Raw genomic sequence first — 13,808 nt, 5'->3', positions numbered from 1 at the left:
ACATCAAAGCAACCAGGAACTTGTTCTTGTAGTGATCTCGCCAAATAGTGACAGGACCAGGTAGGATGAAGCTAGTTTCCCAAGATAAAGGCAAAACAAACCACACTATTGAGAGGGGGGGGGGGGGGGGTGGGGTTGGGTGTACGGGAAGGTACTCGATATGGAAATTAAATGCGTGCTTAGATTCGGCATGGACCCCCAAAAGGTTAGCTCAAATTGGAGCATTTTGCACAGTTCACTCTGGATTCAACTTAACTGCAACATGTCCAGGAGAAAGAAGAGTGACGGATGCAGTTCACCACTACACCACTACACTACTCCAAATGGGTAGGCCATGATTTATGCGGATGAGCACCCAGGACCAGAATGCAGCAGAAGGTGAAAAATGCATACAGAAAGGACAATTCTTTCTCATGTTTTTCAATGTTCACCCCAAGGGTTGGGGAGTATGCAGATAAAAGATGCAGCAAAGAAATTGTCACATGATAAATTGTCGAACAATGACATCAACTTATCACCACATTTCTTTCTTCCAGCAGTTATGGCTAATTCTAGGTAATAATATATCTAGAAACCACTATCATGCAACATTCAACCGAATTTGAGCTGGATCTCATTGCATCGCCTGACAATTTACAAGGTACAGAGAGCTCATCTTTCGACACTCAGAAAAATTCAAGCCTCTGGCACCTGAGTTGAGTACCTTCGAGTTGCTTTTCAAGGATCTCAACTCATATCAATTGATGGACAATATTCCACCAAGAAACCTCCCCAGTCATTGTCCCCAAGCATAAGCCCTAAATCCAAGAAGATGTGTCATAACTAGAGATCATGATAATCAACAGTGCACTAATTCATTTCATGTAGCAACGGATTTATGAATAATGCCAAAGCATTGAACTTTAGCAACATGAGGCAGCTGAAATATAAATTCCTAGATGAATGAAACACAAAGCTAGCAATATATTGGATATATGCATGTGCAAACTGAACAGGGAAAAATTAAGACGCAGACTCTCACCGACCAACTGGAACAAACACCAACACTTAAAAAAGCTAACAAACCCCCAATCAAGATATAGTATATACCCTATCTCCTCATAAAGGAAAGAGAACGCACTGAAAATGCAGTAGCATCAATTAAAGACTCTGTTATCCCATGTTGGGCAAGGGGAAACATCCTCATTTGGCTTTGCCACTGCCTTCTAAAATGGAAGATGAGATTTGCAACAATGGTTTAAAAATCAAATAATCTCTATGCAAGCAACTCAAGCTCTAGTAGAATGGCAGATTAAGAAGTTCTACAAATATCCTAATGGTGATTGCTAAGGCATTGTGCATACGAAAAAATTGAACTCCTTGGAAGCAAACTTCTTTAAGTTCAAAGGACGAGACAACAGGACACAAATCGAAATTGTTATACTATAATGAAATTGAATGAGCAAGGAAAAACTAAGAGCACACTTAAAAATGTATGAACAAAATGGCCAAGGAGTCACAATTACTTCTACTAGTGGAAGGTACTAGGATTCCTTTTCAACTCAAAGAGCATCATCTTCTCCAATTTTTATCATTCACGGGTTCATTTGATGAGCAAAAAAGACACTTCAACCACTTTGCACTTTGTCAATCTCATCCACGAGGTTGCACTAAGCATCTTATAATCAGGAGACCATTTCATACAGGCGAACCATGTACATGCCATCCCAAATGATTAGCTCTCAGTTGATACTCTGAAAGTAACCAAGAAATACTTGGTCTGACTCGAGTTTTTGACTTATATGTATTGGGTCAAATTTAGCTTGACTCAGTGCTAACCTATGGTCCAATAAGACTAGAACGCGGTCATTCTCCATTCTAAAAAAAAAAACAGGCACATCATCGTATATTTATTTAGAATTCAATTTTTCATTGATCAAAAGGAAAACAATAGTATACATCCAACTTCTCAAACTCAATTCAGTCTTATCCTACTCCATAATAGTTGAAACTTTCTATACAAAAGCTCTCTCCAACAGACTTGCACACATCCCAAAAATTAAGCACCTGTATCTCTTATAGCAGGATTGCTTGCTGGAAAGCATGGTTGACAAATATCAATTAAAATCACGTACCTCTTAATGAAAAGCATATAGAACTCAAATAAACCTCATGTGCAACCATAAAAGACCAAAAGCATGGCTATGAGCACAAAAGGCAGCACAAAGGCACACATAGCCATGCTATCTGAAAGCCATGCAGGATGACCACAGAGCAATTTGCAGACACATCATTTCCTATTATAATTCTCACAAAACATCCATACCGCTCTACGACACTCGAAACAAATGCACTGTTCTTATCAAACACAACACGTTGAAGTACATTTTTATATCGAGAGTTGACAACTGACAGTGATAGTCATAACCAACTGGAAAAGGATAAAGCCTAAACTGTATATACTGAACCTTTAAAAATCTACCGTGCATTGCAGTTTCCACTTCTTAAAATCATAAGACAACATATCCTATCGTAGTTCCAGAGCAAGATTTCTCGCCTACTTGATATGGCAATGGGCATCCATAAGTAGTCATAGAATATATCTAACACACTCAACACTGAACGTGGAAATACTTGTTTGATCCCCTTCCTGTGCAAAAATAGCAGATTGTGAACCTGCATATTATTAACTAGCCAAAATTTCACCACCAGAATCCATCAATCTAACGCTTTGGCACAAGAGCATCCAATGACAATTGTGTATATAGCCAATGTGATAGCCAACTCATACAAGTATAATTACCTCTAAGGGAAACAAAGAACACAAAAAATGATTGGATGATGACATAGGGGCTTAGAATGCATTTGAGATGATTTATATGCTATTGTATATGATCATGTACAAGGAGTGCGTTCAACAAGCTTTCCAGTTTCACCCTTCAACAAGCAAGTGGGTTAGGGGGATATAGGAACCAACCCAGGAATTATTGGGTCCTACGTCAAATCTGCGTTCATTGTGCTTAACAGTACAAAGAGCACGATCATAGAGATCTAGCTACTAATCCAACATCATCAACAGAGATACTACTATGACAGGTGTCGCTACAGTATGTACTCGACAAACTCAAAATATCTTACAGTGATATCACCCAAATCAACAGAACACACTTGTCTTTTTGAAATATAAAAGGTCTTCCTTCATACTGATACTGGAGCGCAATACAATTGCATTGTACAATACCTCCTCCACAAACAAACTAGCCCACACTGCCCCCAGTATTTCAGTTTTCGAAATCCACCAGCACCAATAGATGACAGCGCATAACAAATGACAATTATAATGAAGGAAACAAGTCTGTTTCTAACCAAGAACCAGATAACTTCAGTAAAGCACACGAGAGAATTCTAATCATTTGCATTGCAGCATTTGCTACACTAGGAACTGAAGTGAAACGCATTGTACCCAAGATTAAGAATGCTATTTATAGGATCCAGCAACTGTGGCTGCTCCGGGTGGTGTTGCTGCTGCTCTTCTACCTGCTGCTGTTGTTGCTGCTGCAGGCTAGCACCGGCCGCAACAGCTGCGGCACTCGAAGGTGCACCCTTCGACTCCACAAACCTCCATATGTACCACGACGCGACTGAACGATACGGCCTCCATTTCTCACACATATGATCCATCTGTGATGGCCTGGGCAAATCCTCGAGCCCATAAAGAAGCTGCACTCCTTTCCGCACCCCGAGGTCATTAATCGGCAAAACATCTGGTCTATGCAACGAGAAAATCATGAACATGTGGACCGACCAAGACCCAATTCCGTTGACCATGGTGAGCATCGTAAACAGCGACTTATCATCCATATTTACAATCGCCGTGTCGGATAATATCCCGTTCTGGTACTTCCTAGCTAAATCATGAAGGTAACTTGCCTTGCGTGCCGAAACCCCGATTTGCCGAAGCTGGTGAGGGTCCAGCGCGAGCACGGTCTCGGGGAGGACTCCGTCCTCGCCGCCACAGAGAGCAATGAAGCGCGTGTAGATCGAGGTGCCGGCCTTGAAGGCTAATTGCTGGTAGAGAATGCTTTTGGTGAGGGCAAGGAACGGAGTGAGGAAGATGTCGAACGTAGGCGGAGGATGGAGGTCGATGAGCGAAGCGAGCAGGGGATCCGCGTCGCGGAGGTGGCGGATGGCGGCCTCGACCTCACCGTCGCAGGAGAGGGAGCGGACGACTATCCGGGGGAGCGCGGGGGCTCGCGAGGCGACGATGCGGTTCTTGGAGGGCTTCGAGGAGGAGGCGGCATTGACGGCCTTCGATTTAGGGCTAGCCCCGGCGGCTGACGGCTTCGGGTCGGGCGTGGACGATTCGGGCGAGAGCTTCCGGATCTTCTGCGGGCGGAGGGGGATTTTGGACGGGGGAGAGGCGGACTGCGGCGGCGGGGGGCCGTTGATTATCTCAGGGGCGGCTGCTGCGGCGGCGGACGAGGAGGCGGAGGCGGAGGCGGAGGCGGAGGCGGAGGCGGAGGCGGAGGCTGGGTCATGGCTTGGCTGGGGCAGCGGCTGGGGTTCGGTGTGGGTCTGGGTTCGGTCGCTCATAAGTTCGGGACTCGAGGCGAAACTCGCAAACGGCGAACGAGCGACGCCGGCGACGGCGGCGGCGGCGGCTTCTTCCGCGGCGGAGAGCGGTGGCGGTGGGCTCAGAGAAGGAGGCGAGTGTGCGTGGGGTAGACTGCGCGAGCCGCCATACTTGGGTTTGTTCTACCTTTGCTTCGCTTTTTTCTTCTTCTTCTTCTTCTTCTTCTTCCTCCTACTGCGTCGTTCGGGAGAAAAACACATGAACCAGCGCTTCAACGGAGGGGGGAAGCCCCGTCCCTCACGCTCCTCGACGGCGCGTGTGGATCTCTCTCTCTCTCTCTCTCCTTCTCCTTCCCGCGAGCCGTCGAAACGTCGGGTCCCGCTGAACCCGAGTGAATCGGGACCGTTAATCCAAACAGGGGCCCAATTACACAAGATAGAATGACACAAATAGCCATTAACCCAATATATAAGATATTTATTCAAAGTAATTCCTAAATTTTAACCTGATATTTAATGTGATCCTGAATTATACGAAAATGTTCGATGTAATCATTCTATTAATTCAAGTTCAGGGACTATATTAAATATATACAAAAAATTCGGGAATTATATCGAATAAATTAAAAGTTCATGAGTCGTATTAAACAGTATGCTCATTTTCAATGATTATATTAAAAAAATTAAAAATTTATAAACTACATTATTCAAGGACCGTGTGTCATTATCTTGTTACAAAAGAGCCTTTACGAGACTTATGAAATCAAGGGTGGGTGATTCATCGAGTTCTAGGGAAGAAGGTATGACTTTTCGTGCGTGAATCTTCTTCACGTTACCAAAAAGTTCTGTGGTCCGCCGCATGAGAATTCATCCATTTATTTAGGACCCGATATTCCTTTGGCAGCAACCATCAAAGATGAATTTGAATTTTCAAACTTGGTTACTCTTAAAAAAGTACACTTTCTTACGGTATGATTTCATGGAAAGACTAGATGGAAATCAATTACAAAGATCGACATATATATATATATATATATATATATATATATATATATATATATTCAATTCACATAAAAATAATATCAAACACCTGCGTGTGTGAGCGATACGATATATGAAAATATATTTTCCTCTCGAAAAATATTATTAGCATGTATCGGAGGCATAAACTTTTCAATTTTACGGAACCAACTAAATTGATCCTTGAAACTTATTAATTCTAACAGTTTAGATGTACTAGATTTCAAATAATTAATTTATGAAACTCTAAATTTTATGTCTAATCCCAATTCCATCTCGAATTTTTTTGTCTAAGAAAAAATTTCCAAATTTTAGATTCAATCCCAATTGAATTGGGCCAATTCTGTCCCGAGCTTTTTTATCTAAAAAAATCACTAATAACTCTAGTTTTAAATTTACCCCACTTTTTTTTTTGTCTAAAAAAATCACCAACTTTCGATCTAGTCTTAAATTTGACTCCGTTAATCTTCCGTCCAAAAATCACTATAAGTTGTTTGACATGGCATTTCCACGTCGATAACAAATCGACATCAACAAGGTGACGTGGAAAATTATATCGAAAACGAAACCGTTTTTTGATGTGAAAATTAGAGAAATTAGAGACGACTAATCGGGATTTTTGAGCGGAGGGCTAATGGAGGCAGATTTGGGATTAAAGTTAAAGTTGGTGATTTTTTTAAATAAAAATATGCTCAATATAAATTTGGAACCGAACGTAAAGTTGAGATTTTTTTTAAGACAAAATAAAGTTTAGAGGCAGATTTGGATTGGATCTAAAGTTGAGCTTTTTCTTTAAATAAATAAAGTTGGGGGCAAAATTAGGATTGGACCATGGAGAAATTTCTATTAAAGAATTAGGCCTTTTTACAAGTCACACATGCCATGAGACGATCGAATTCAACTTAAGTCATACCTACTCTGCATCATTCATGGCCCAAATCTTCGAGAGCGATAGACCGAGTGATCCCTAACGAAATGCTAGAGATTGAGAATCCGATTTGCACAAAGTCAGGCATGCTCTCTATTTCTGCAAGCAATTTCGCCCTCACGTTCGTGCCCTAACGAACCCGTGCGCGATGCATCGCGGGCTCAGGCTATTAGCGCCCCGATGGGGTTTATTGGGTTCTTTCCATCTCTTGCACCAACAAGAGCTCCGCATGAAATAACCATAAAGATCCTCTGTCGGAAGAATTCTCGTGACCTTTTGAAACATGCGAGCTCACTCCATCTCAATGATCGAATAATGTGGAATAGGTTAGTCCATCTGCTGCTTCTCACGTACGTAAGTGCAAAAGCAAACCATGCATGCAGCGTCGTCTTCGTCAGCACCATCCCCCGTTTTTCTAGCTTTAGCTCGTTCACAGCCCCATCCTCCCGCAAACTCGGGGATTTAGTATCTCTGCCTCAATTCCATCTCTCTGCCTAGCTATTATTGGCTTTTCCCCATCATGCAACTTTGACCTCCCCTCATTCTCTCTCTCTCTCTCTCGGTGCGTGCACGCCGGAGAATTCACGCCCAGATTGGTTTTTCCGATCTTGGTTTGGCTTCTTTCAGGATAGAATTTGGAGAGAGAGAGAGAGGCAGAGGGGATGAGTTTCAGGGAGGACAATGAGGAAGGGAGGGATCTCAAGAAGCCTTTCCTGCACACGGGCAGCTGGTACCGCCTCAGCTCGAGGCCGTCGGTCATCATGGCGTCGTCTCAGTCCATCCGTGACTCCTCCGTCTCGGTCGTGGCATGCGTCCTCATCGTCGCTCTTGGCCCCATTCAATTCGGATTCACCGTAAACACCTCCCTTGTCCCCTTTTGTCCATGTTTTTCGTTCATTTATTCATTTGGTGTGGAGATGCACGGATATGCCATTCCAACTACGAGAGTGCAAAGCCAATCTTATGAATACAGCAGAAGTTTTCCTCGTTTTCTTCTTATGTGCGCGTTTAAATGACATGTTCAGATGAAATAAGCCAGAGGATTACAACGTGGAACAGAGGAACTAGGAAATGATGTGTGCATTAGTGGTCTATTTGATTTCTCAGGACAATGGTGCTTGAAAATTCATCAGAAAAATGAAAAAAAAGCTGTCGAATTACCCTTGTGTGACCCGGTGAGGTATGCGAAATAGATAGGTTGATTCCTGGCCTTTTTCTCTTTTCACTTAGCGATTGCCGTGAAGAATTTGTTGGGTACCACATGAATTCTGCCTTCACTGCCACTCACGGTGCCCTTTCCAATCCAAAAAAACTAGTCTTTCGATAGTTAACATAAAAGCAGAGAAGAACAAACCCAACCGGCATACATAATCAAGGATGGAAACTTGGAAAAGTTAGTCCACTTTTCTTTTTCTTGGGAACATGATCTGTTGTTGATTCCTTTATCTTGCTGACAGTCTGGTTATTCTTCACCTTGCCAAATCGCAATCACACGGGATCTCGGGCTCTCTGTCTCCGAGGTACTGCATTCACATCTCTGTTAAGGATTGCTTCTGTCGTTTGCTTGCTGCCCCTAGTTTCATCATCCTCGCTGGTAAATTTTGTGGTTCATAGTTCTCTGTGTTCGGCTCTTTATCCAATGTTGGCGCGATGGTTGGGGCTATAGCAAGTGGTCAGATTTCCGAATACATTGGAAGAAAAGGGGTAGGCAAAAATTCAGTTTGTTTCTCTTACAAAGGATAATCATGATTGCTCTTTTGATTTTCTTGTTTATCTTTTCAAGTTGAATTGGCTATATTTCTGTAATTTCTTGCTTCAATTATACAGTCTTTGATGATTGCTGCCATTCCCAACATCCTCGGATGGCTGGCCATATCCTTTGCCAAAGTGAGTTTTCCTTTTCATCCTAAGACCTCCAGAATCAGCTCATCTCTTGTGCACATACACTGGAAGATAAACACCTCATGTCTCTGTCTGTTTAGGATTACTCTTTCCTCTATTTGGGAAGGTTGTTGGAAGGTTTTGGTGTGGGGGTTATATCATACACGGTACAATTTCCGAACCTCATCCAATCCTTCTTTGCTCATACATTTTCCTCGGCCATCTGCTAAACTCGTTGAATGATTTTCAGGTCCCCGTATACATATCCGAGATAGCGCCCCAGAACATGAGGGGAAGCTTAGGATCAGTGAATCAGGTAAATTTTTTATGGCAGCAAATGCTTTTCGAGTTATGTTGTTATTTAATCAAACCTCAAAATCTTTACAATGAGAACTGGTTATGAATTTATGTGTTATTCGATACAGCTCTCTGTGACTATTGGAATAATGCTTGCTTATCTGCTGGGGCTATTCGTTCAGTGGAGGCCGCTCGCAGTTATAGGTACTCTAACTCTTATGTAACTCGCGATATTAGCTTGCTTGCTTGCTTTTTGGTGGTCTTGTTCCTTGCAGGGATCAATCCAAAGAGGTGATTCTTATTGCAAAGCTGATCATTTGCTTAATCTTGGCGTGTGATTCTTTGCTGGAATAACAAACTTCATATTAGCAAAGATTGCTAGACTATTTCCTTGATCTCATTCACTTCGCTTGTGTTTCAAGGTCTCTTTTTTCCTTTCCACTTACTCTCTCTTTTCGGTCCAGATGCCAGATTTGGATGGTGATTTTCAATAGTATCTTAAGATTGGTGTTGAGAGGTTATTAAAGCATCTCAGAACAAACATCACGAGGAGATGAAAACTTCATTTTCTTCTATTTTCCAGGAATTTTACCTTGCCTTCTTCTGATACCTGGTCTGTTTTTCATTCCGGAATCTCCTCGGTGGCTGGTAAATTTCTTATAGCGCACGGCCCCTCATGTTCTTATTCTAATATTCTAATACCGTATTCATCCTCATTCTATATTCCTCTTAATTTTTCAGGCGAAAATGGGCATGATCGATGACTGTGAGGCTTCCTTGCAAGTACTCCGAGGTTTTGAGACTGATATAAATAGCGAATTGAATGAGATCAAGGTAATAGTTTCGAGCAATTGGTCTGTAGACATGCTACAAATTTATTTTTCTAGGATCCGGTAATTCCTTCAACATGTACATTCTGCAGAGATCTGTCGCCTCAAGTAGCAAAAGAACTGCAATTCGATTCGCAGAGCTTAAACAGAAAAGATATTGGTTTCCTTTGACGGTACTATTCCTTTTCTTGATACTTCATTTTTTTTCTCTGTCTCAGTCGGCCTGCCTGTTTGACAGGTAATGCTAATCGCCGACCTAATTATCTGCAAAATTAAACTTTGCAGATTGGAATAGGATTACTAGGTCTCCAACAGCTTAGTGGAATAAACGGTGTTCTCTTCTATTCGAGTATCATTTTTCAAGATGCAGGTACTCCTCGAAATTAGCGGACTCTGGTAGGAGCTCCTCGAAGTAGTTGTTACTCTAATTCCGGATTATGTTAAAGGAAAATCAACTGAGATTTCTTGTAATGTTATGTTCAATCTTCTTAATTCATGAAAGCAACTAATTGCACTTGAACAGTTTCTCTTTTTTTGAATTGCTGACATGACATGAACTATTTGGTTTGGTGTAATCATCAACAGGGGTTTCATCGACCAGTATGGCTACATTCGGACTCGGCGCTATTCAGGTAAAGCTCAAAATTACTCCTTGTGAAGTGGATAGTATCTGTTTTAAATGTCAGTCAATGAGTCATATATGCCCGGGGCATGGTGATAGCGTGGACTCTGCGCTGTTTAGGTTGTAGCCACTGGAATTAGTACTTGGTTGGCGGATCGAGCAGGTCGCCGGGTCCTCCTCATTGTGAGTTTGAGAATGATTTCTAGACTTGGTGATTGTATAGTTTTCAAGAAAACAATTTAAACAGATAATTCATCGTGCAGGTTTCTAGCTCCGGAATGACCGCTAGCCTCTTCACAGTCGCGGCAGCATTCTATCTAAAGGTATTGAAGTGGACTTTCTTGACCAGCTTAAATTCAGATTATGCTCTCCAAAACCTAAAACACATTGGGTAACGGTTGAGAATTCTCAATCAACTTTTCACGTCTTGTTAAACGGTTTCAGGGTTTTGTACCTGATGGCTCTGATGTGTATGCTATTCTTGGGATTGTATCGGTCATCGGTGTCGTGGTACACTCAATATCTCGAAACTTAGGCATGTGACACTCAGTTACGTGTCCACTCCATCTTACACTTACCTACCTTTTTCAGGGCTTTGGAGCTTCGTTCTCGCTTGGCGTTGGATCCATCCCGTGGGTTGTAATGTCTGAGGTGAGGCTCGTCCCATGTTGCACAAGCATCAAACACCAGCAATTCGCTTGCTATAAAACCTGCTGAATTTGTTTTGACTGTTTGTATGATGGGTTTCAGCTGAGCATAAAGATTCGTGTTCCAACATCATGAATTGGGTTTGTCTCTGATTACTTTTTAACATCTGTTTTGATTGTTTGTAGATCCTTCCAATGAACATCAAGGGACTTGGTGGAAGCACAGCCACACTTGCTAACTGGTTTGTTGCCTGGCTTGTCACCATGACAGCGAACTTGCTCCTACATTGGAGCGCCGGAGGTCTCTCTCTCAGAGCAAATACTTTTAAAACTTTTCCTCCCTGAAATTTTTAACTGATCTCTCATGGCAACCTGACTTGTATTTAGGTACCTTCACCATCTATACCCTTGTGAGCGCCTTCACCCTGGCATTTGTGTGCTTCTGGGTCCCTGAGACAAAAGGAAGAACCCTGGAAGAAATCCAATGGTCCTTCAGATGATGTTCTGCTTCATTTCCTCTCTTCACAACGACTGTTAATTATGCATTTCCAAGTCATGAGAAGCCATTCTATGTTCTGCCAAGGGGAAATGCATTTCTGGTTCCTGATCCTATCATAATAGACCCTCCTTTCTATATTCCTTTTTGGCCTGCATTCTTTCTTGGCCTCTCTGCAAATTGTCATCCATATGGCCTCGTGACTACTTTCTCTGTGCCTATAACTTTTTTTTTTTTTCATTTAACAGTTATTTGAGCATAATCTTTATCCTTAAAAGACATCTTTCACCATCTGAAGAAAGATATTATTGTTTGGAAGATGGGGACCACAATTCGGGTAATTTAGATCCCAGCCGTGAAAATTGGGATAGGATATAATCTTGTATTGATGCCCAAGCGATAAAAGAGGATTTTATCGGATCATGTTTAAAAGGGTTTTGGCTCCCAATATAAAAAAAAGAAGTAAATTTACCACATGGCAACCAACTACAAGCCATTTAATAATCATTCAACACGTGGCACAATCTCATCCAAGGGCAATGACCATCCTTTTACTATCCTTTTATAAGTACCTGTCGTTCAAGGTGATTGTATCCTCTCTCTTATTTCAGAGATCTCAACTCAAACGCGTCCTTTAAGAAAATATAAAGTTTAATAAATGATAATATTTCCTTCTTAAAAAAATAACTAATAATTTAACTTACTAAAATTCCTTATCATTAGTTTAAAATTGTGATCCTAGTCATGATCTTGTTTTCGAGCTCATGATTATGGATATATCAATAATTGAATCAATCTAGATCATGTTTATCTTCAGTTCATAGCTATCGCTTATTTGGAGAAAAACATTTTATCAGAAAATATTTTCTTCATGATAAATAATTGCTTAAAAATTTCTCTAATTCCCTAGACATCAACTGAAGTCCACAAGATTACATTAAAATTAACATTCATATCAAATTCGGCACCTCACATTGGTCGCAAGTGAAGAAAAAGATTAAAGACCCATGCCACTAGCCTCAGAGCTCACACCACGAAAAAAAAAATCGCCTCTCTTTGTCTCCTCTCTCCAAATTGAGGATGTAAAAACCCTAGTCGCAGTTCTTCGTCCTCAATCGAAGGTTCTTTTGTCATGATTTTCTCGAATTAATGGATGATACACGCAACTCAACCTCTCTTGACTGCGTGTGTCATTTCGGAAGGCATATTTTGGTCGAACTCGAGTGGGCACATTCACCTAAGTGTCGGCCATTAAAATATTATTGTATCTCCCGGTGAATAAGTGCTACTAGTGATATCGTCTCTATAAACCATCATTTATTTACTAGTTTATTTAACTGATCATAATATTGACGACCCATTTATTGCATAGAAATTTTGGAATCAACCCGGATTCTTAAACAAAAATACCAATTAACTTACATACAAATGTTACGAGCATATTAATTAAGCCCATATAATTGCATGTACCGGAGCTAAGGACTTAAGTGGGGGAGGTTGAGATTTTAAAAGTGAATTTTTCAAATGAATTAGCATGTGAAGGCTAGTTTTTCCCATGAGGTGATTGGTTACATCTATGACTAGCTTTTCCCTATTCGTGCAATGTGAGTACAAAAGCAAAACAAAACAAAAAAGATCTGGCCTTTTTTTGGACAATAATAGGCCGGATCGGGTCGGGTCAAACCGGGTTGACTCGGGTTGATCTGGGACCCGGTTTGACCGGGCTGACTTGATGCCTCTCAATTATCTTAATTCTCTCTATATTAGAATAAATTATCAAAACAGTTCTAAACCTATTGCAATTGTGTCAATTCAGTAGCCAGTGCTGACGTGGACGCCAGGCAGCATTGGCCAATGCTAACGTGGCGAATTTTGAGTTTTTTTTTATTAATTTTTCTTTTTTTTCTTTTCTTTCCCTTTCTTTTTTTTTTTCTTGTCGACCCTGCCGGCCTTTGGCGAGGTCGACCTTGCTATGTCTGGACAAGGCTCGACCTCGAGAGCGACGAGCTCTCGCCAAATCTGGCGAGGTTTGAACTCGCCAGCAACTGGTGAGGTTGACCTCGCCAAATCTGGTGAGGCTCGAACTTGCCGGCAACTAGCGAGGTTGACCTCGCCCAGCAACGGCGAGGACGAGCCTCGCCAGGGGTGGGCGACGCAAGGACGAGCTCTTGAGGCTCGAACTTGCCGGCAGCTAGCGAGGTCAACCTTGCCTAGCAAAATAGGCTGAATAAACTGAATTGGCATAAATGCAAAAGGTTTAAGATTGAATTGGCACAATTGTAATAGGTTTAGGACTCATTTGATAATTTTTCCCACTAAATTGATCTATAAACTTGTCCACCACCTTGGCTCGGCCCACAAGTTGGGTCAACTGTGAGGGCTACTAAAGTTCATCGTCCCATTGAGCTTTAGGGTTATTAATCCAGGTGCCGAAATCAATCAGCGACCTGATTGTTTTTTTTTTTTTTGGTCAGACGCGACCTGACTGTTAAGTGCTTGGGAATTGTATCATCCCTTCAATCTTGGAAAACGGGTG

The 13,808-nt window shown here is 41.7% G+C and overlaps 2 protein-coding genes across 3 annotated transcripts; one reads left to right on the top strand and one right to left on the bottom strand.

Annotated features, from left to right (window-relative positions):
• Window positions 1-367: 367 nt before the first annotated feature.
• On the bottom strand, window positions 368-4,830 carry LOC115669905 (uncharacterized). Of its 2 annotated transcripts, XM_056321257.1 has the most exons (3): window positions 4,508-4,830; window positions 3,443-4,477; window positions 368-797 (listed from the first exon to the last, which is right to left on the bottom strand). In XM_056321257.1, the coding sequence occupies exons 1-3, from the start codon at window positions 4,570-4,572 to the stop codon at window positions 776-778; spliced, it is 1,122 nt and encodes a 373-aa protein (XP_056177232.1). In that variant the 5' UTR covers window positions 4,573-4,830; the 3' UTR covers window positions 368-775. The 2 variants fall into 2 exon arrangements, with proteins under 2 accessions (XP_056177232.1, XP_056177231.1); XM_056321256.1 differs by lacking the exon at window positions 368-797 and having other exon boundaries at window positions 3,065-4,477; window positions 4,508-4,829.
• Window positions 4,831-7,040: 2,210 nt separating this feature from the next.
• LOC115670029 (sugar transporter ERD6-like 6) lies at window positions 7,041-11,426 on the top strand. Its single transcript, XM_030591217.2, has 18 exons — window positions 7,041-7,353; window positions 7,957-8,019; window positions 8,114-8,203; window positions 8,327-8,386; window positions 8,482-8,547; window positions 8,631-8,696; window positions 8,806-8,881; window positions 9,261-9,325; window positions 9,419-9,511; window positions 9,600-9,680; window positions 9,793-9,877; window positions 10,093-10,139; window positions 10,250-10,312; window positions 10,393-10,452; window positions 10,574-10,639; window positions 10,721-10,780; window positions 10,963-11,077; window positions 11,164-11,426. Exons 1-18 carry the CDS (start codon window positions 7,162-7,164, stop codon window positions 11,274-11,276), a joined length of 1,461 nt encoding a protein of 486 aa, XP_030447077.1. The 5' UTR covers window positions 7,041-7,161; the 3' UTR covers window positions 11,277-11,426.
• Window positions 11,427-13,808: the final 2,382 nt, after the last annotated feature.

Source organism: Syzygium oleosum, unplaced genomic scaffold (genome assembly GCF_021117445.2).
Source record: "Syzygium oleosum isolate NSW1041296 unplaced genomic scaffold, Sole_v2.1 Sole_v2.22, whole genome shotgun sequence".
Taxonomy (NCBI): Eukaryota; Viridiplantae; Streptophyta; class Magnoliopsida; order Myrtales; family Myrtaceae; genus Syzygium; species Syzygium oleosum.
This window is presented reverse-complemented; position numbering and strand designations above follow the sequence as displayed.